The sequence below is a fragment of the Quercus robur genome, chromosome 2 (assembly GCF_932294415.1).
Source record: "Quercus robur chromosome 2, dhQueRobu3.1, whole genome shotgun sequence".
NCBI classification, from domain to species: Eukaryota; Viridiplantae; Streptophyta; class Magnoliopsida; order Fagales; family Fagaceae; genus Quercus; species Quercus robur.
Window position 1 is genome coordinate 91,416,822 of NC_065535.1, and position 19,855 is coordinate 91,436,676.

Sequence of the window (19,855 nt, forward strand, 5' to 3'; positions counted from 1 at the left end):
AAAATAAATACAAGTACTTTCCCGGATATTACCTAGCACAAATTGGGCCATTTTTATTTTCTTTCTCATTGGAATCATGTGATACTCTTTATTGCCACTATGATGGGGAAGCCTGTCTTATTGTCATAATGGAAAATAAAAAACGTAGGTACAGGGGAAAAAAGAAAGATGGCATCCGGTGCATTATTCAGCCAAAAAAAAAAAGGGGGAAGGAAGAAAGAAAGAGACACACTGAGCTTTGTAGTCCTGAGTGTTGTTCATTGTAACTTTTTTTTCATAATTTGTTGAAGTGGTTGATTATGTCTATGAGAAGTGGACAATTACTTTATATGGATCCACAACTTTTTTATTCATCACTCACAATCAATCATTTCAACAAGTAATAATAAAAGTTATATCCCTGATTTATTGTTTCTCATTTAAAAGAGAATTTGGATTGGATTTCTCTTTACCTCAATCGATGTCTGAATTAAAGGGAGGAGAAGGTAGTACAAAAGAGTATTTTCATGATTGATGTTTTGAAAAATTAAATTTTCCAAAATAATGTTGTTTCCGTTCTAATGTTATTTTGTTTTTCTTTTTATTTTTATTTTTGGAATTTTCTAATTCAAGTTTACAAAAGATTGGTTCTTTAATCAACTAATAACTTGTTTAACTACTTAGATTAACTAATTAACTTTTGGCTAATATTTCTTACTCATACACACTTAGGGTCTGTTTGGATACCGCTTATTATTGAAAACTGAAAACATTATTACAAAATAATTTTTAAATGTGTGAATAGTACCGTGGAACCCAGTTTTAAAGTTGTTTTTGGTGAAAAAAATATTTGTGGGTCCTGCAAACAGTGCACGGGACCCACAGGAAAAACGTAGCCGCATTGAGAACTAGACACGCTATCCAAACTCTACCTTAATGTCTATTTGGAATTCGTTTATTTTGTTAAAATTGAAATTTTTTTGCTAAACGTACGGTAGATAAAGGTAAAAATTAGTTGAAATACCCATGAATAGTACCAAAAATTAGTGGGACCCATGAATAGTACCAAAAAATACCATGGGGCCCATGAATAGTAGCAAAAATAAATTGAATAGTAAAATAAGTTAGTTTTTTAAGTTGGAGCCAAACACACTTTTACATACAACCATTAGTCTGATTTGGCTAAAATTGTGACTTGAAGTCATGATTTCAAATTTCAACTTTTCCAAGTCCAACTTAAAAATTGTGACATGAAGTCATGATTTTTGTATAAAAATGGCATGTGTATATGGTTGTCTGTGTAAGACTAGCTTTTCTTGATTAGTCTTGCACTAAGTTCTTGATCCTATGCTCATGTTTTGTACTCCACACGTACCTGATCAAGCTGTTGTGCTGGTCTAAATGAATTTTGGGCTGGTTCCAGCTTTGGGCTTATTACAGGAGACCTAGCTTATGAATTGAATCAAAAGAATTATTTTGAGAAATCCTTTTTAAAAACAGTACTAGCTAGAGCATTATTTCAGGAAAAACTTATTATAACACACGAGAATTACCACCCAGTTAATGATGATTGTTGTCCATTAGGTGGGGAGTATGTTCCATGTAGAATACTACCAAGTACGAAGTCAAAACAGATTCAACAACAGTCATTGAAAAAAAAACATGATTCAAGGATTTTCATAGAAGTGTTGATTCCAGGATTTTAGTGTTTTGGAATGATTCCTTTGTTTGCATATTTGAAATTTGAAATTTGAAATTTGAAGGTCTTCTCCCTCATATCTCATATACGTTTTTTGCCGTATAGTTCATTTGCTTACCCTTTTTTTTGGGGAGAGAAAGGTCATTTGCTTATTAGACCGTAGGAATAGAAGTCATCCATCTAAATGTCATAATTAATTGACAATCCCTATGATGTACAAACTAAAAAGAAATTTTAAATCATAAATATAATTTGACGAGGAATAAGTAATTTCACGGTAGATATATAGTGATGATGAACTCAGAAGAAGACCTTAGAACACCTGAAAATGAAGAAAGGTGACTTAGGTTACTCTGGTTAATTTTATTTTTGCTTTTAACAAATGGGAGATGAGCATTTAAATCTAGCTTGATATCTTCTCTCTATTGTAAAGATGGGACAATGCCATTGCTTTACAATAGTACTCTTACCACCTGCATGATTTGGAGCTTTAAACATTTCAACAGTGCTTTACAATAAGTTTAAAAATACAATAAATTTACCACTCACTCTTGTAGATGGGATGGTACCCGTACCTCTCTATGCTTGAAGTGCTTATGGGTTTAGGGGATTGGAATTCAAGTTGTTAGTAACATACTAAGGTAGTAATTAATGTACAATGAAGATGATGCCAATAGTGGTCCCATATGAGAGTTATTTTGACAAATCTCAATCATCCATCTTAACAAATTAATAAAAAAGTTGTGAAACTTCTTGTGTTAGCAGCATTGTTGTAGTCTTTGGTGGTCCTCTGCATTTATTTTGTCTTACCATTTTCAATAAACATGAATTAAAAGAAGCAAACAGTCTATAGCGTGCAACTTACAAATGTTAAAAAGAATAAAAGAATTATATTACGTATGTTACAACTTACATAGAGACCATGAAATTAATCAGAGAGTTACAAAAAAAATAAAAGAATTGACGGAGCTTCGTAGTCCTATTTTTGCCTAGGATGTGGTACATTCTGTAGGAAGGCCTTGGGGAAACCTCTTTGTGTCTGTGCAATAGTTGTATATCATATAGTTCTTCTGCGCCCATTGCAATCTCTGCTGACTAGCTGAATCCAACTCTTGTGAGAGCCAAGCATTATTGCTAGAAGTAGCAGAGGGAGAGTTTGAACCGCAGGAGGATGCCCCAGAGGTCCAAACACAAGCATTTGCGTTGAAGTTTCTATAGGAAGCAGTGAAAGGAGCTTGTGTCCAATCAGTCTTGACAAGTCCACCCCTTGTGGCCCAATCATCAGCATTCCAGAGGCTAGAGTATATCCTCATTGGTTGATTCTTTGGGAATGGAACACCATTTGACTCCAAGTTCTTGAACTCTCTAATGGGAGTGCCATCCACAGAGAAACTGAGATGAAAAAGGAAAAAGTCAATACATAGTGTATAGGGAAAAAACTGGAACAACTACATAAATTTTAAGTTTTTAACTAGTAAGAAATTGGTGCAATACTTACATAATGCGTTGGGGATTCCAAAGTATGGAATAAGTGTGAAAATCAGCAGTTGGGTCAAACCATAGATAGAATTGCTGCTCTCTGTTGCCCTTGCCTTGGCTGAACACATTAGTGTGAAGTATATAAGGATCACCACTCAGATTCCCCAAGAATTCAAAGTCTATCTCATCCCATGTTGATCCTTTTGAGGACAACTGCAGACACAAACATAAGCATTAGTTATTGAACATGTAGTCCTGTTTAAAATAGAATGAAGCACTAGTGTCAGAGAAGCTTACATAATAGGCAGTGACAGTGCCAGCAGAGTTTCCAGGGACAAGCTTGAGCTGCATATCAATCTTTCCAAATAGATATTCATTCTTGGACTGGAATCCTGAGCCAGAAGTTTTGTCTAGTGAGAGAGTAAGGAGCTCACCATTGTTGATTATATTAGCACGGCCATCTCCCCATGTAATGTCAAAATCTTGGTTCAAGTTAGCAGCAGAGGCAACCATCATTGACCCAAGAAGAAGCACTAGAAGGATCAAAGGAGCACTTGAAGAAGCCATAGAAGCCATGAATTCTATGTTAATGGGTGATAAGAAAATTGGAGTATTTCTGTATTTGACTATTTGTAATTAAGTGAAGTTTACTGAGTGAAGAGATTGGTGTTGGCAGAACTAGTTTGGGCTGGTATTTATACTAGGCAATTAGGGTGTGAAGACACAAAGCATAGGAAAGGCCATAGGAAGGTCGAGTCATGTAATAAGCTATAGCCAGTTGTTGTCACGAAAAGTTATTACAAAGATAGCTGTTTGAATCGCACCAACACCACCAAATAAACCTTCAATTATACATATAACACGCTGTTTTGCATAAGTTTCCCATGAAAGTTCCTAGTTACTGCTGTCCAGTTGTTATCACCTGCCCTGCCTCTTTGGATTTTCCTACTTATGAATTCATGAGAAACAGGGAATTGAAAACATATATAATAAAAAAAAAATTGCGACTCCACGAGCATTACCACTGACCCAAGTACCAAAGACTGTACAAGTCATAAAGAAACCATAGGGAAAGTGAGTATCACATGTATACTCTAATCGGTCACGCGCTGTTGTAAGGTTATTAAATAACAAAAGTCATATATAAATTAAAAGAGGAGATTAGATGTCAATCTTAACTGCTATAATGGTCTTATAAGGAATAAAAGCTGGCGGTAGCTCAAATTTAAATATTGTATAATCGTGAATTAGAAAATACATACTACGTACTGTGTATAATTCTACATTGTTGGGTTGGGTTAAGATTTTGAGCACCAGTAATTAACCAATAACTTGAGTTAATTTTTAGTTCAATTACATGTAAAATCAATACAATCAAATCACCAAACTAAAGTTGAATGCAGCGGAAAAAAAAAGTTTGACACATTGATTTGATCATGATGGGAAAACTTTCGCTTACAAAATTCTATTTGGTAAGTATTTAGGTCACTACTCCTGAAGAGTCCACTAACAAAAATAGAAGTTACAAGTACAATGAATCTTACTGTATTTCGAAGTACTTACCTACAGTAGAGGATACTAATCTTTGAGAAAACTTAGGTCCAATCCCAATTGGACTACTTCCTGTAGCAAACTTCCTTTTTGCGCGAACCTCCCATTAGGACTAACACCAGCCCAATCGTTGTTTAATGTAGCTTTATGCAAATTTCTTCAATACATACCTTGATGAAGTGGTAGCAATTTGGCACAAAATCCTAAGAGCACAAATGTCGCAGCAGCTCCATAGTATGTGCATCTCTTTGTGTATATGATGACAAACATAAAAATTTACCTTTCATTTGTCTTGGAACCCTAGTGTATGAAATCAAGACAAGTCAAATCATTGTGGACTGAAACAGAAATTATTGTTCAATTTTCCCGTAGCTCGATAGATCGAGAGTTGTCGAGCTAAGTATCAAGATTCATTTATTCTCAATAGATTGACAAGTATCAAGAGATTTCAAATTCCTATCTCTGGCAGGTTTACTTGACCTGTCTTGTATTTTCAAATTATATTGCTTGTTTATGTCTGTAAGGACTCAATTTGTATCGATCCCAAACTGATATTGGGTTTGTACGTTAAAGGCCCAAACAATAAAATTTGTAGAGCGTGGGCTGAAAGGCTAGGCCTTGGTCACCGGACAGTGGTTAGTCATGGTTTTCATGGTGGACGCACAGAGGTGAACCACGTTTGCCCAAGAAGTCTTTCTCCTCAGCACGGCCTGGGAGGCTCTAGTTCTTGGCCTTTTTTCCCAGCCTTTTTTCTGGATTGCTTACTTCTCTTTTTATACTAGCCTTTACCCTCTCTCCAACGTCCACGTGTAGATTCAGTTTTCTAGGGCTGATACTTGTCCTATTAGCCCATACCTAAAGTGGTCGGGGGTGGTTGTAAAAGCTGAAGAGCATGGTGAAGAGCATGGACCTGTCAGGCGCAGAGTACTTAATTGCAGTATTGGCAGCCTTTTACTTGGGCCGCTCCTATACTGTGCTCGCCTTTTCTTTTAGGAGCTCTCTGGGATGCCGAGGACAAAATCGTCCTCGGCTATATCCCTAGGCCATTTGGACTTTCATTGTATGTCCTCAGCAATGCCTCTCCTCGGCTCGGGCCTTGGGCCCTAATGTAAAGTGGGCCGGGGTTATAAATTCTCTGGCCCCACAATGTCTTTGAACATTTAAACTAAGACTGAATTACATATAGAATTCATTTTATCAGATGTTTACCAACATCAAGAAATATGACCCTAAAAACATGTATGAAATTACAAATCTTGTGTTTGCATGGATTTTCTTTAACTTTGTGTTAGAGTCCTATATTCTCTCCCCTAATGTGTGTGTGTTTTTAAAGAAAAAACTTCAAATGTTTTTCTTTTTTAAATGGTCTTTCTAGAAGAAAAGGAAACACCAATGATCGTTAGGTCAACTAACATCTCATTTTATTTTTAATATGTTTCAAATCTCTCCTAGTTAAATGTATTGAAAAAAAAGAAAAAAAAGAAGAAGTAAAGGAAGCAACTAACATTAGGATTTAAAGGTTGAAGTCTTAGTCCAAGTAATTTGTCACTTTAAAAAATGAATTTAGTAAACAACCATTATTATTTTACCACCAACTGGACCATTATTTTCCCTTTATATAAATGAATTTGGTAAATAACCATTATTCTTTTACCACCAAGTGGACTATTATTTTCCCTTTGTATAAGCTCCAGAAATAAAAATAGCCGATTAATACACTACCAACTAAGGGCGGATCTAGGATTTCAATCTAGGGGCCAAAGTATAAGAAAAAAAAAAAAAAAAAAAAACCCCAAATGGTTATCTATACATAGTATTAAGTATTAACAAACTATCAATCAAGATAAATACACAAAATAATTGTTTTTTAATACATTAAGATGAAATTATTTACCAACAACAAAAAAACACAAACTAATATTATTTCTTAAGAGCATCAGCTGTTGCAAAAAAAATTTATTTTCACAAATTAAAACTTACTTTTGCCACTCTAATATAGCATTTGAAATATCTCGTACATTAGTGTTTTTGGTATTTGGTGTTCTAAATACTAAATATTTAGCATTTACAACAATTGATGCTGGTACTCTAATACTGGGTTGACTAGGATTTTTTATTTTAAAATTTTGTTTTTGTTAAGTTTTTGAGTTGGGTAGTTGCTAGTTGAGTTAGGCTAATTAAAAGGGAGGAGTCTAAGTTTTTAGAAGAGGGAGGTGTAACTCTAGAAATAAAAAAATATAACCAATAATTTTTTTTTCTTTGGGCCAGGGATCGAGTCCCCTTGGGTCCGTGCCTGCTACCAACCCATTTATAAGATTATGAAGAGTCCTATGACTCAACTGACTCCTTATGATATTTTAAACGAAAACATCCAACGTTCAAATCATTCACTCCCTCCCAGTTATTGAATTATAAGGAAAAAAAAAAAAAAAAAACTTATTTATAAGATTAACAAAAAAAATCATTTGAAAAGTGAAAAAAAGAAAAAGGAAAAAGAAAAAGAACAAACATAACTAAAATACCCAGGCTGAAGGTTTGTAAAAACTCCACAAGCTTTTCGGTTATAGAATTATGATGTGATCTCCATTTTTTATGCCCGTTAACCTTATAGGCTAATAGTGGGCCTATTTAGCAAACAGGACAGGTCTTGCATTATTGGTTTTGACCTATTGAATATGAGAAAGTTTATAGATACAAAAATTTTAACAAAACTTGTTTTATAAACAATAATGTGATATCAAAATAAGTGACAAATGCCAAAGAATAAAAGAATTTGATTATATAAATGGCATACAGATTAATTAATCAACTGGGAATGTCCAAAAATAAAAGAATTGACTTACAAGCTATCTTCTTTTCTCTAAGACATGGTGCATTCCGGAGGGAGGCCTGGGGATAATCTCCCTGTGTCTGTGCAGTAATTGTATTCCTATTTTGAATGCTGTTACTCAGGACGTATTGACACATGTCGCATAAAAATAAATAAATAAAGTTGTTGATATTAGAAGATTTTAATACCACAAAAAATTTTAGTATTTGATAACTCAAAAACCTATTTTATCTATTTTAACACATAATAACTGATAAAATAGTAATAAAATAATATATTTTTTATGCCTCCCTTGTTATCGTGAACGGTTAGTCTTAGCAGTTTACTGTACTGTAATAAGAAGGTAAAAAAATTTGCCTTTATAACTCCACCAATATTGGGTACTAATTGGAGTTTGAGATGGTAAAAAACTATTTTACCACCATGGTGATGCTCTTAAATAAACAAGGTTCTTGGTATTTTTGGTCTTACCGTTTCCAATAAAAATGAATTTTATCCAGAGTGCAAAGTGGGTAAGCTTTTTTTTTTTTTTTTTTTTTTTAATGTATGTAAACTTTTTTGTTCTAAGTAACTGACAAATGTCTAAAAGAATAAAAGAATTGAGATTAAATTCTATAAGAACGTGGTATAAAATTTTTATCCCTCCAATTCCAACATGCTAGATCATCTTATCACATATTTAAAAATAAACATAATCATACTCAATTAATTTTAAACCCATATATAAATCCAACCAAATTAGGAATCTATTGAAATGTTATTAGGTAGGGTAAGATGTATTGAATTTTAAATAAAATATTGATGTGGTAATCATTTATTGGATGGTGTAAAACATGGATATTTTATCCCTCATCTTTATAGAATTTAATTTCAAAAGAATTATATTACGTACTTTACAACTTTCATAGAGAACACAAAAATAACCAGAGAGTTACGAAAAATTAAAAAATAAAAGAATTGACACAAGGTTCCGAGTCCTATTTTTGTCTAAGATGTGGTACATTCCGTAGGGAGGCCTTGGGGAAATCTCTTTGTATCTGTGCAATAGTTGTATATCATGTAGTTCTTCTGCGCCCATTTCAATCTCTGCTGACTTGCTGAATCCAATTCTTGTGAGAGCCAATCATTACCGCTAGATGTAGAAGAGGGAGAGTTTGAACCGCAAGAAGATCCCCCAGAGGACCAAACACAAGCATTTGCATTGAAGTTTCTATAGGAAGCAGTGAAAGGAGCTTGTGTCCAATCTGTCTTGATGAGTCCACCCCTTGTGGCCCAGTCATCAGCATTCCAGAGGCTAGAGTATATCCTCATTGGCTGGTTCTTTGGGAATGGAACACCATTTGACTCCAAGTTCTTGAACTCTCTAATGGGAGTGCCATCCACAGAGAAGCTGAGATGAAAAAGGAAAAAGTCAATACAAAGTGCATATGTACGGGAAAATTGGGAAAAGGTACGTGAATGAGAAATTAGTGCAATGCTTACATGATGCGCTGGGGATTCCAAAGTACGGAATAGGCGTGAAAATCCGCAGTTGGGTCAAACCATAGATAGAACTGTTGTTCTCTGTTTCCCTTGCCTTGGCTGAACACATTAGTGTGAAGTATATAAGGATCACCACTCAGATTTCCCAAGAATTCAAAGTCTATCTCATCCCATGTTGATCCTTTTGAGGATAACTGTAAACAAAATATTCAAAGAGAAAATTAGCATTAGCTATTGAACATGTAGTCTTGTTTAAAATTGCTTAAAGCACTAGAGGCAGGAAAGCTTACATAATAGGCAGTGACAGTGCCAGCAGAGTTTCCAGGGACAAGCTTGAGCTGCATATCAATCTTTCCAAATAGATATTCACTCTTGGACTGAAATCCTGAGCCAGAAGTTTTGTCAAGTGAGAGAGTAAGGAGCTCACCATTGTTGATTATATTCGCACGGCCATCTCCCCATGTAATGTCAAAGTCTTGGTTCAAGTTACCAGCAGAGGCAACCATGATTGACCCAAGAACAATAGGCACTAGAAGAATGATTAAGGGAACACTTGAAGAAGTCATAGAAGCCATGAGTATTTGACTATTTATAATGTAAGTGAAGCTTGCTGAGTGAAGAGATTGGTGTTGTAAGTATTAGTTTGGGCTGGTATTTATACTAGGCAATGAGGATGTGAAGACACAGCGCAAAGGAAGGGCCATAGGAAGGTCCAGTCACGTAATTAATACGCTGTAGCCAGTTGTTGTCATGAAAACTTATTGCAAAGAGAGCTGTCTGAATCGCACTAACACCACCAAATAAACCTTCCAACTTTTATACATATAGCACACTGTTTTGCATATACTACTAATGAAAGTGCCTAGTTACTGCTGTCCAGTTCTTATCAGCAGCCTGCCTCTTTTACGCTTATTTTTTGAAAGCACCAGCCCTGCCTCTGCCTCTGCCTCTGCTTCTGCCTCTTAGATTCAAGAGAAATAAGGAATAAACTAAAAATTGTAATTCCGCCAGTATTTCAATTACCAAAGTACCAAGGACAGTGTATAAATCATAAAGAAACCTCAGGGAAAGTGAGTATGACATGTATACTCTAATCTGTCACGCTCTCTTGGAAGGTGGGATTTTATTAATTTTTTTAAAGGATCTTATCACCTGCCTAATATATTTTGGCTCACAAAATTTTTACACCACTTTTATTCAATCCTCTCTCATACAGGTAATTGATGTAACCAAAATCAAACTATAAACGAGGAGATTAGCTGCCAATCTTAAATGCTATATATATATTTTTTGATCAAGATCTTAAATGCTATATTGGTCATAAGGGAGTGAAAGCAAGTGGGGGCTCAAATTTAGAAATGCATAATCGTTAATTAGAAAATGCATACTATGTGGATTAATTAGAAAATGCATACTATGACTATTGTAGGTCAACTAGTTGATACCTCTTGATATTTTTAATAGAGATATGAGATATCCAATGTTCAAATCCCCTCTTTACCAACTATTGAATTTTTAAAAATGAAATAAAAAGTGCAGTTTATGCAGTATCATTCATGAAGAATTTTACAAGTCTGATAAATAATATTACAAATATATTATTTTTGTTTTTTAAATAGTCTTTCTAAAAGTAGAGTAAACACCAATTAATGACCTTTAGGTTAACTAGCATCTCATATTCTTATTATTCTTAAGAGAGACGTTTCAAGGTTAAAACCTGCCTCCTCCTACTTGAAATGTATACAAATAAGTAAATAAATAAATAAAAAGCTAGCATTTGGATTTGAAGGTGGAAGTCTTAGTCTAAGTAATCCGTCAATTTTGAGTAATGATTTGCTCTTACAATTAACTGGTATAATAACAAATTGACAAATCATGATACAACTAAGAATAATGTTATACCAGGAAAAATTTCTATTGGACACTTTTTAAAAAATGAATGTAGGAAAATAGACTACCATTTTTTTTTTCTTTTCTGAATACAAATCTTCTGTAATTTTTTTTTTTTTTGTATTCTATATTATATTCCACCATTCACAATTTATCATGTATTTTAAAATTCCCTTTATATAAGCTCTCCCATAAAATTAAAAAAATAATAATAATAAAAGGAAAAAATTCTGACCGATGCACTACATTATAAGATTATTTAGCCAAAAAAGCCATCTATAAGATTAACCAAAAATAAATAAACTTGTTAAAAAAGCCCTTAGAAATGAGGGTTTGTAAAAACTCCACAATCTTTTATAGGTTATTTGAATTATGATATTATCTTTACTTTATAATGCACGTACACCTTATAGCCTAACAGTGTGCAAACTTGGCAAACGGGATAGGTCTCGTGTGTTTGGTTTTGACCTATTAAATATGGGTTAAAATGTGAATGGACCATACCATATCGTCGGGTTTGGGTCAGTCAGCCGAACTGCGGTTGGCTATACCTGGGTCAGTTCAATCTGTTAGGTCAGTTGGGCTGACTATTGGACTGGGCCTTAAACGTGTTTTTTAACTTAGAATGGGTTGGAGCCTAAATGTGTGTGTTTTGACTTGAATGGGTCGGGCCTCAAAATTTTATATATTTAATTTTGTTTTCTTAATAAACCAACCAATTCATGAATATGGGACATTTTTAAACCATTAAGTTTTGGACTCTTATTAATATTTGGGTCTCTATTAATTGAATTCATTGACAAATTTCTAACACCTAAAGCAAACTGCTCCATATTTACAAGAGTTCAAGCTAATTCCATAATCATCATCGTAGTCTACGAGGTCTTATTTTGATAGCTAGCAATGATCTAGATGCAGTAATTCTCTTTTATTAATTCCTAGATGATCAATTAAAGCTAAAAGACATAGGAGCACTCAAATATTTCCTAGGCTTGGAGGTTGCAAGGCCCTCAAAAGGTATTATTGTCTGAATCTGGCTATTTTGGGTTGCAAATCAGTAAAATTTTCGATGGAGGAGCTTTTGAAGTTTTCAACTCATGAGGGAGAGCCACTAAACCCCTAAGCACCAATTAGCTAACTTTTTCACTGAACCCCTCGGATTTTAACAATTTACTAATCTACTCTCCAAGATGGGCATCAACAACATATATGCTCCACCTAGAGGGGCTATTAAGATTTTGTTGTTATACGACTGGTAATTTAGTGAATAGGCTCAGTAGACTACATGTATCTTAAGATCTCTGATTATTTGTCTCATACACGTGGATTGCCAAGTGTATAGATATGATTGGTTCTTTGTAGTTAGTGGATTGCCAATAATAATTTTCCCAGTTTTTTAACAATTCTTGATTTTTTTTTTTTTTTGGTCACACTGTTATCAATAAACATGAATTAAAGAAGTAAACCGAGGTTCATAGCTTGCCGAGAATGTAAAAACTATTATAACTGTAAGGGACAAATGTCTAAAAGAATAAAAGAATTATATATTCCGTGGTTTATAACTTACATAGAGAACACAAACGTAATCAGAGAGTCACGAACAAATAAAAAATAAATAAAAGAATTGGCTTAATAGATGAAAGAATCGACACAAAATTCCCAGTCCTATTTTTGTCTAGGATTTGGTACATTCTGTTGGAAGGCCTTGGGGAAACCTCTTTGTGTCTCTGCAATAGTTGTATATCATGTAGTTCTTCTGCGCCCATTGCAATCTCTGTTGACTTGCTGAATCCAACTCTTGTGATAGCCAAGCATTATTGCTGGATGTAGAAGAGGGAGAGTTTGAACCACAGGAGGATGCCCCAGAGGTCCAAACACAAGCATTTGCATTGAAGTTCCTATACGAAGCAGTGAAAGGAGCTTGTGTCCAATCTGTCTTGACAAGTCCACCCCTTGTTGCCCAGTCATCAGCGTTCCAGAGGCTAGAGTATATTCTCATTGGCTGGTTCTTTGGGAATGGAACACCATTTGACTCCAAGTTCTTGAACTCTCTAATGGGAGTGCCATCCACAGAGAAGCTGGGATGAAAAAGCAAAAAGTCAATACAAAGTGTATACGGGAAAATTGGGAAAAAGGTACATAAATGAGAAATTGGTGCAATGCTTACATGATGCGCTGGGGATTCCAAAGTATGGAATAGGTGTGAAAATCCGCAGTTGGGTCAAACCATAGATGGAATTGTTGTTCTCTGTTTCCCTTGCCTTGGCTGAACACATTAGTATGAAGTATGTAAGGATCACCACTCAGATTCCCCAAGAATTCAAAGTCTATCTCATCCCATGTTGATCCTTTAGAGGACAACTGCAGACACAAACATAAGCATTAGCTATTGAACATGTAGTCTTGTTTAGAAATTGAATAAAGCACTAATGGCAGGAAAACTTACATAATAGGCAGTGACAGTGCCAGCAGAGTTTCCAGGGACAAGCTTGAGCTGCATATCAATCTTTCCAAAAAGATATTCATTCTTGGACTGGAATCCTGAGCCTGAAGTTTTGTCGAGTGAGAGAGTAAGAAGCTCACCATTGTTGACCATATTAGCACGGCCATCTCCCCATGTAATGTCAAAGTCTTGGTTCAAGTTACCAGCAGAGGCAACCATCATTGACCCAAGAACAAGGGGCACAAGAAGAATTAAAGGAACACTTGAAGAAGTCATTGAAGCCATGAATTCTATGTTAATGGGTGATATGAATATTGGAGTATTTGACTATTTGTAATGCAATTGTAGCTTGCTGAGTGAATAGATTGGTGTTGTCAGAATTAGTTTGGGCTGGTATTTATACTTGGCAATGGAGATGTGAAAACAAAAGGCAAGGGAAGGGCCATAAGAAGGTTCAGTCATGCAATAAGCTGTACCCAGTTGTTGGCATGAAAAGCTGTTTGAATTGCACTGAAACGCTACCAAATAAACTTTCAATTATGTGGAGTTATTGCATTGATTTTGCATTGATTTATAATAAAAAATATATATATGTGGAGTTATTGCAGTCACGCGGTTTTGCATTGTTTATTAGTCTAATCGATCGCTCTCTCTCTCTCTCTCTCTCTCTTGGTGGAAGGTAGGATTAAAATAAAGGGATGGACCTCACCTAGCTAATTTTCACCTAGCTAATTAGATTTTCGGTTCACACAAATTTTACCCCACTTTTATTCATTGTCAGGTTATTAAATAACAAAAGTCATTTAAACGAGGAGATTAGCTGCCAATCTTAAATGCTATCAAGGTCATAAGCAATAAACTTCAAAAAAAAAAAAAAAAAAAAAAATGTCATAAGCAATAAACGCAAGTGAGAGCTCAAAAATTGCTTTTTTTTTTTTTTTTTTTTTTTTTTTTTTTTCTCACGTGGGAGCTCAAATTTCAATGCTGCATAATCGCTAATTAGAATATGCATATTATGTAGTGCTATCATTCATGAAGAATTCTACATGTCGGGACCAAATCGTTATTTATTTATAGTTTTAATAAAATAATCTTTTTGAAAAGCAAAGGAAACACCAATGACCTGTACGTTAGTTTCTTTAAAACTTTTTCTCCTCTTCTCTTGTATGTGTGTTAATATACTTAGTATTCTTAAAATTTAAAAAAAAAAAAAAAAAAAAAAAGCCCTATATGTCAACTTGCAACTTATAGTGTTTTTAATGGAGATGTTTCTATTTTGGGTTTGAATCTCCCATTTCTTACAATATATAGAGGGTTAGGTCAATATATTTAGGGGTGGCAAAACTGGACATGACTTGTGAACTCGATATGACACAACACAAAATTAGCAGATTATGGGTTGATGCTTAATGAGTTAGTGTCATATTCGGGTTGACATAACTGAGTCGTTTAATAAATGGGTTGGATTAGTGTCCAATCTATGGAACTTATTTGATTTATCTGACCCGTTTAATTAAGTGACAAATTTACCAATATACTTTTCAAACCCTAAGTATATAAACTAATTAATTGTTGCGGTTTATTATTTTTTTTGGACATATTATGATTGATTATTTGTGATATTGAGATATTTTTTAGTTTCGAATGATTATTAGTAATGCAGTTACTTGTTAGTTCTGAATTTTATAATAAAAATATTTATTTTTTTGGCTTTTCATAATTCAATTTGGTTAATACGAATTTTTTTTCTTTCCATTTTGATAAAATCTGATAAGCAGGTTAACACAATTGACCTGTTTAATAAATGAATTAATCATGCTAGGGTTGAGGAATCTTTGCCCTTTTAATAAACATGTCAGGTTAATATTGACTCATATAGTCAGATACTCATGAGCTGACACGACACGAACTCGAGCGAACACGAATTGTCACCCCTAAATATATTATGAGATATAAAGTAAAAAATTTTAATGGTCTTTTTCTTAACACTAAATAAGTAAATATCAATTAAATATTATTTATAATTTTTTTATTAAAACCATTTTTTATTGTATTTAAATTTTATTTATCTCTTTCACATGTTAGAAAATTTTTATCAATGATTGTTCGACATACTCATAATAATATATATATATATATATATATATATATATATATTTTTAGTGAAAGAGTTTATAGTTTTAATTGAGTTGAATTTTTATTGGCTCAATATTTTGGGAGCCTTCTTGGAAGTGGGGGAAAATACAAAATCCAAATTGTAATGGAGTGAATATTGTGCCTTATTATAACGGGATGAATGTTGGGCCTATTTCAAGCATTGGCCCTAACGGAGGAAACAAATCCAGCATTGACTAGTCCATTTTGATAAAGAACATAAAACCTTGGATCATTAGTCAGGCCTAATACCCTTCTAGGCCTCATGTTTGAGGCGTGTCCGAGCTACTGAGGTAAATCCCATAGAAGATAAACTTCTCTAAGGTAGCTTTCTGAAATTTCTTGATGATTCCACAACAACCTCTACATTAATGAAAGTCACCTATCTTGCACCACCACATTTAATGCAAAAGGAAAAGCTTGAATAGTAAGAAAAGTCTTAGAAATCCCCATTCATAATGAAAACTCAAGAAAGAATAGTCTAATAAGACTAGAAGTTATCTAGATGGATGCCTAAATAGTAAGGAAGACCTCAGAAGTCCCCGTTCGTGATGAAAAACCAAGAAAGAATAGCCCGATAAGACCAGAAGTTATCCAGATAGATAAAGACAAAATATGAAGAATAAGGGGATAGCTCATATAAAAACAAAAAAAGAAAGAAGAGAGGGAGACAACATAGAATATATATATATATATATATAGAGAGAGAGAGAGAGAGAGAGAGAGAGAGAGAGAGAAATAGTGTAAACATTCAAAAGCAATATCCTTGTAACAACATATCAAAATAAATAAAGAATAGTTCATTTTGGATGATTTATGTGTTTTTGCCCAAATTTCCCATTATGGATAAATATCAACCCATAACACAAATTAGTTGTGTCGCATGTCTTGCTTAGTGTCCTAAATCACAAAATTAAGGAACATGTTCCTACACAAACTATATTTTTCTTTAAAAAAAATTATCATTTTACAATTTTAAGACATTTTAATAAATTTTTGGGGGTCTTATCACCTTTTAAAATATTTTGGTATAAGTGGTACCTTAGAGCTGGCCCATATATATAGAAAGTAAAGGAAACAACTAACATTTGGATTTAAAGGAGGAAATATTAGCCCAATTAATTTGTCAATTTTGTGCAACGGTTTTACCTTACAATTAATTACTATAATAACAAACTAGACAAATCATGAACACCATTCTTCTTTTATCTAACCTCGACCACCAAGTGGACCGTTATTTTCTCTTTATATAAGCTCCAGTAATAAAAATTACCAATTGATGCACTATCAAGTCTATATCGGAGGAAGTGAAGCATGGAATTAAGGTGACCTTTGGTGTTCCAGAAATCATGCAATATGAGAAGTATCTTGGGCTGCCCTCTTTAGTGGGCAAAGGAAAAAAAAGAAAGCTTCAACTACATAAAGAAGAAGGTATGGCGGAAAATTCAAGGGTGGGAAGCCAAATTACTTTCCCAAGCTGGAAGGGAAGTGCTCTTAAATGCAGTTATATAGGCTATCCCAACTTACACTATGGGATGTTTCAAATTGCCGGTGGGTTTGTGCAATGAAATTGAGCCCTAATTAAGAAGTTTTGGTGGGGGCAAAGGGGTGACCGTAGAAAAATACATTGGGTTAAATGGGAGGAGATGACAAAATCCAAGACTATTGGAGGTATGGGTTTTCGAGATCTTGCCATGTTCAATGATTCTCTCCTAGCAAAGCAAGCATGGCAACTATTGCATAATACATCCTCACTCTTCTATAAAGTATTTAAAGCATGTTTTTTTTTTTTCCAAATTCATCACTTATGGAGGCTGCCGATTCGAGGATGGGGTCTTACGCATGGAAGAGTATCCTTAGAGGGAGAGACATCATTCAAAGGGGGGCAATATGGAGGATTGGAAGTGGAGAAAAAATTAACATTTGGCAGCAACATTGGCTGCCAAGAAAACACGCTCCATTGCAACCAAATTGCCCATTAGAGAGTTTTGAGAATCACACCGTTGATACACTTATTGATCCGGTCACAAGAAGATGGAATGAGGAGTTGGTGGACGGTTTATTTGTGGTAGAGGATGCAGAGTTGATTAATTGCAGCTGAAAATTATAAGTTATTGCAACTTATTATTGTTGATGCAATAATTTAACACTTTTAAGTTACTATTGCAACCATTTTAACTTGTAGACGCGATATTTTGTCAAAAGCTACTATATACATATTTTGTTATATTAACATTTGATGTAATAGACATTTTTTTGATGTAGTGGCTATTGGCAACGAAGTTATCAGCCTCGAAGTTAGAACCTGAATGGAGTCTGAAGTAGGCTCAGCCTTGAAGTTATCAGCAGCGATTTGGGATCCCTTTTTAAGGTTCTTTAGAAGACGGGGGAAAAACTTCCACATTAGAAGACGCTATGTGATGAATTAACCTTTGGATCTGTAAAAGTTTGTGGCTATTTATCTATATATGTATATATGAGCAGGGCTTGTAAGTATAGGCTATTACTTCACGAAACTTGTTGTAATAGATTGTAAATAATTGAACAAAATAAGTTGGATTAAATAACTGTAATGATATCTTCATTGTAATAGATAATTAATTCATTTTGTCGTTACAATTGACTATGAACTAATTTATACCAAGTTATTGCAATGATATACTCATTGCAGTTACGTGTTTGTCATTGCAATAGATTGTAAATGAATTAATATCAAATTATTACAATGGTAACTTCGATGTAATATCTATTAATTTCAAATTTTTGTTGCAATAGATTGCAAAAACAACTGGTATCAATTTATTGCAACGATTCATTCATTTTAAGTTATTACAACAATTTTTCCTTATATTAAAGCTTCTATTGCAGCTGAAAATTATAAGTTATTGCAACTTATTATTGTTGATGCAATAATTTAACACTTTTAAGTTACTATTGAAACCATTTTAACTTGTAGACGCGATATTTTGTCTAAAACTACAATATGCATATTTTGTTATATTAACACTTGATGTAATAGACATTTTCTTGATGTAGTGGCTATTGGCAACGAAGTTATCAGTCTCAAAGTTAGAACCTGATTGGAGTCTGAAGTAGGCTCAGCCTTGAAGTTATCAGCAGCGATTTGGGATCCCTTTTTAGGGTTCTTCAGAAGACGGGGGAAAAACTTCCACATTAGAATACGTTGTGTGATGAATTAACCTTTGGATCTGTAAAAGTTTGTGGCTATTTATCTATATATGTATATATGAGCAGGGCTTGTAAGTATAGGCTATTACTTCACGAAACTTGTTATAATAGATTGTAAATAATTGAACAAAATAAGTCGGATTAAATTACTGCAATGATATCTTCATTGTAATAGATAATTAATTCATTTTGTCGTTACAATTGACTATGAAATAATTTATACTAAGTTATTGCAATGATATACTCATTGCAGTTACATGTTTGCCATTGCAATAGATTGTAAAAGAATTAATATAAAATTATTACAATGATAACTTCGATGTAATAGCTATTAATTTCAAATTTTTGTTGCAAAGATTGCAAAAACAACTGGAATCAATTTATTGCAACGATTCTTTCATTTCAAGTTATTGCAACAATTTTTCCTTCTATTAAAGCTTCTATTGCAGCTGAAAATTATAAGTTATTGCAACTTATTATTGTTGATGCAATAATTTAACTTTTTTAAGTTACTATTGCAACCATTTTAACTTGTAGACGCGATATTTTGTCTAAAATTACTATATACGTATTTTGTCATATTAACACTTGATGTAATAGACATTTTTTTTGATGTAGTGGCTATTGGCAACGAAGTTATCAGCCTCGAAGTTAGAACCGGATTAGGAGTCTGAAGTAGGCTCAGCCTTGAAGTTATCAGCAGCGATTTGGGATCCCTTTTTAGGGTTCTTCAGAAGACGGGGGAAAAACTTCCACATTAGAAGACGCTGTGTGATGAATTAACCTTTGGATCTGTAAAAGTTTGTGGCTATTTATCTATATATGTATATATGAGCAGGGCTTGTAAGTATAGGCTATTACTTCACGAAACTTGTTGTAATTGATTGTAAATAATTGAACAAAATAAGTCGAATTAAATTACTGCAATGATATCTTCATTGTAATAGATAATTAATTCATTTTGTCGTTACAATTGACAATGAAATAATTTATCCCAAGTTATTGCAATGATATACTCATTCCAGTTACGTGTTTGTCATTGCAATAGATTGTAAAAGAATTAATATCAAATTATTACAATGGTAACTTCGATGTAATAGCTATTAATTTCAAATTTTTGTTGCAATAGATTGCAAAAACAACTGGTATCAATTTATTG

General features: G+C 33.7%; 2 protein-coding genes across 5 annotated transcripts in view; both read right to left on the minus strand.

Annotated features, from left to right (window-relative positions):
• The window catches only part of LOC126715787 (probable xyloglucan endotransglucosylase/hydrolase protein 23), a 53,120-nt gene extending 39,257 nt beyond the window's left edge, over window positions 1–13,863 (minus strand). The window contains exons 1-4 of one of the 4 annotated variants that reach the window (XM_050416582.1): window positions 13,357–13,862; window positions 13,078–13,271; window positions 12,626–12,988; window positions 2,547–2,707 (exon numbers count right to left, since the gene is read on the minus strand). In XM_050416582.1, coding sequence (XP_050272539.1) covers window positions 2,668–2,707; window positions 12,626–12,988; window positions 13,078–13,271; window positions 13,357–13,638 — 879 coding nt within the window. In that variant the 5' untranslated portion in view covers window positions 13,639–13,862 and the 3' untranslated portion in view covers window positions 2,547–2,667. Of the gene's footprint in view, window positions 1–2,546; window positions 3,071–3,176; window positions 3,371–3,454; window positions 3,839–12,434; window positions 12,989–13,077; window positions 13,272–13,356 lie in introns of those variants that run through there. The other 3 variants (XM_050416583.1, XM_050416584.1, XM_050416581.1) reach the window with 3 other exon arrangements.
• Window positions 8,361–9,658, minus strand: LOC126715785 (xyloglucan endotransglucosylase/hydrolase protein 22-like). Its single transcript, XM_050416578.1, has 3 exons — window positions 9,311–9,658; window positions 9,021–9,214; window positions 8,361–8,928 (listed from the first exon to the last, which is right to left on the minus strand). Exons 1-3 carry the CDS (start codon window positions 9,593–9,595, stop codon window positions 8,526–8,528), a joined length of 882 nt encoding a protein of 293 aa, XP_050272535.1. The 5' UTR covers window positions 9,596–9,658; the 3' UTR covers window positions 8,361–8,525.
• Window positions 13,864–19,855: the final 5,992 nt, after the last annotated feature.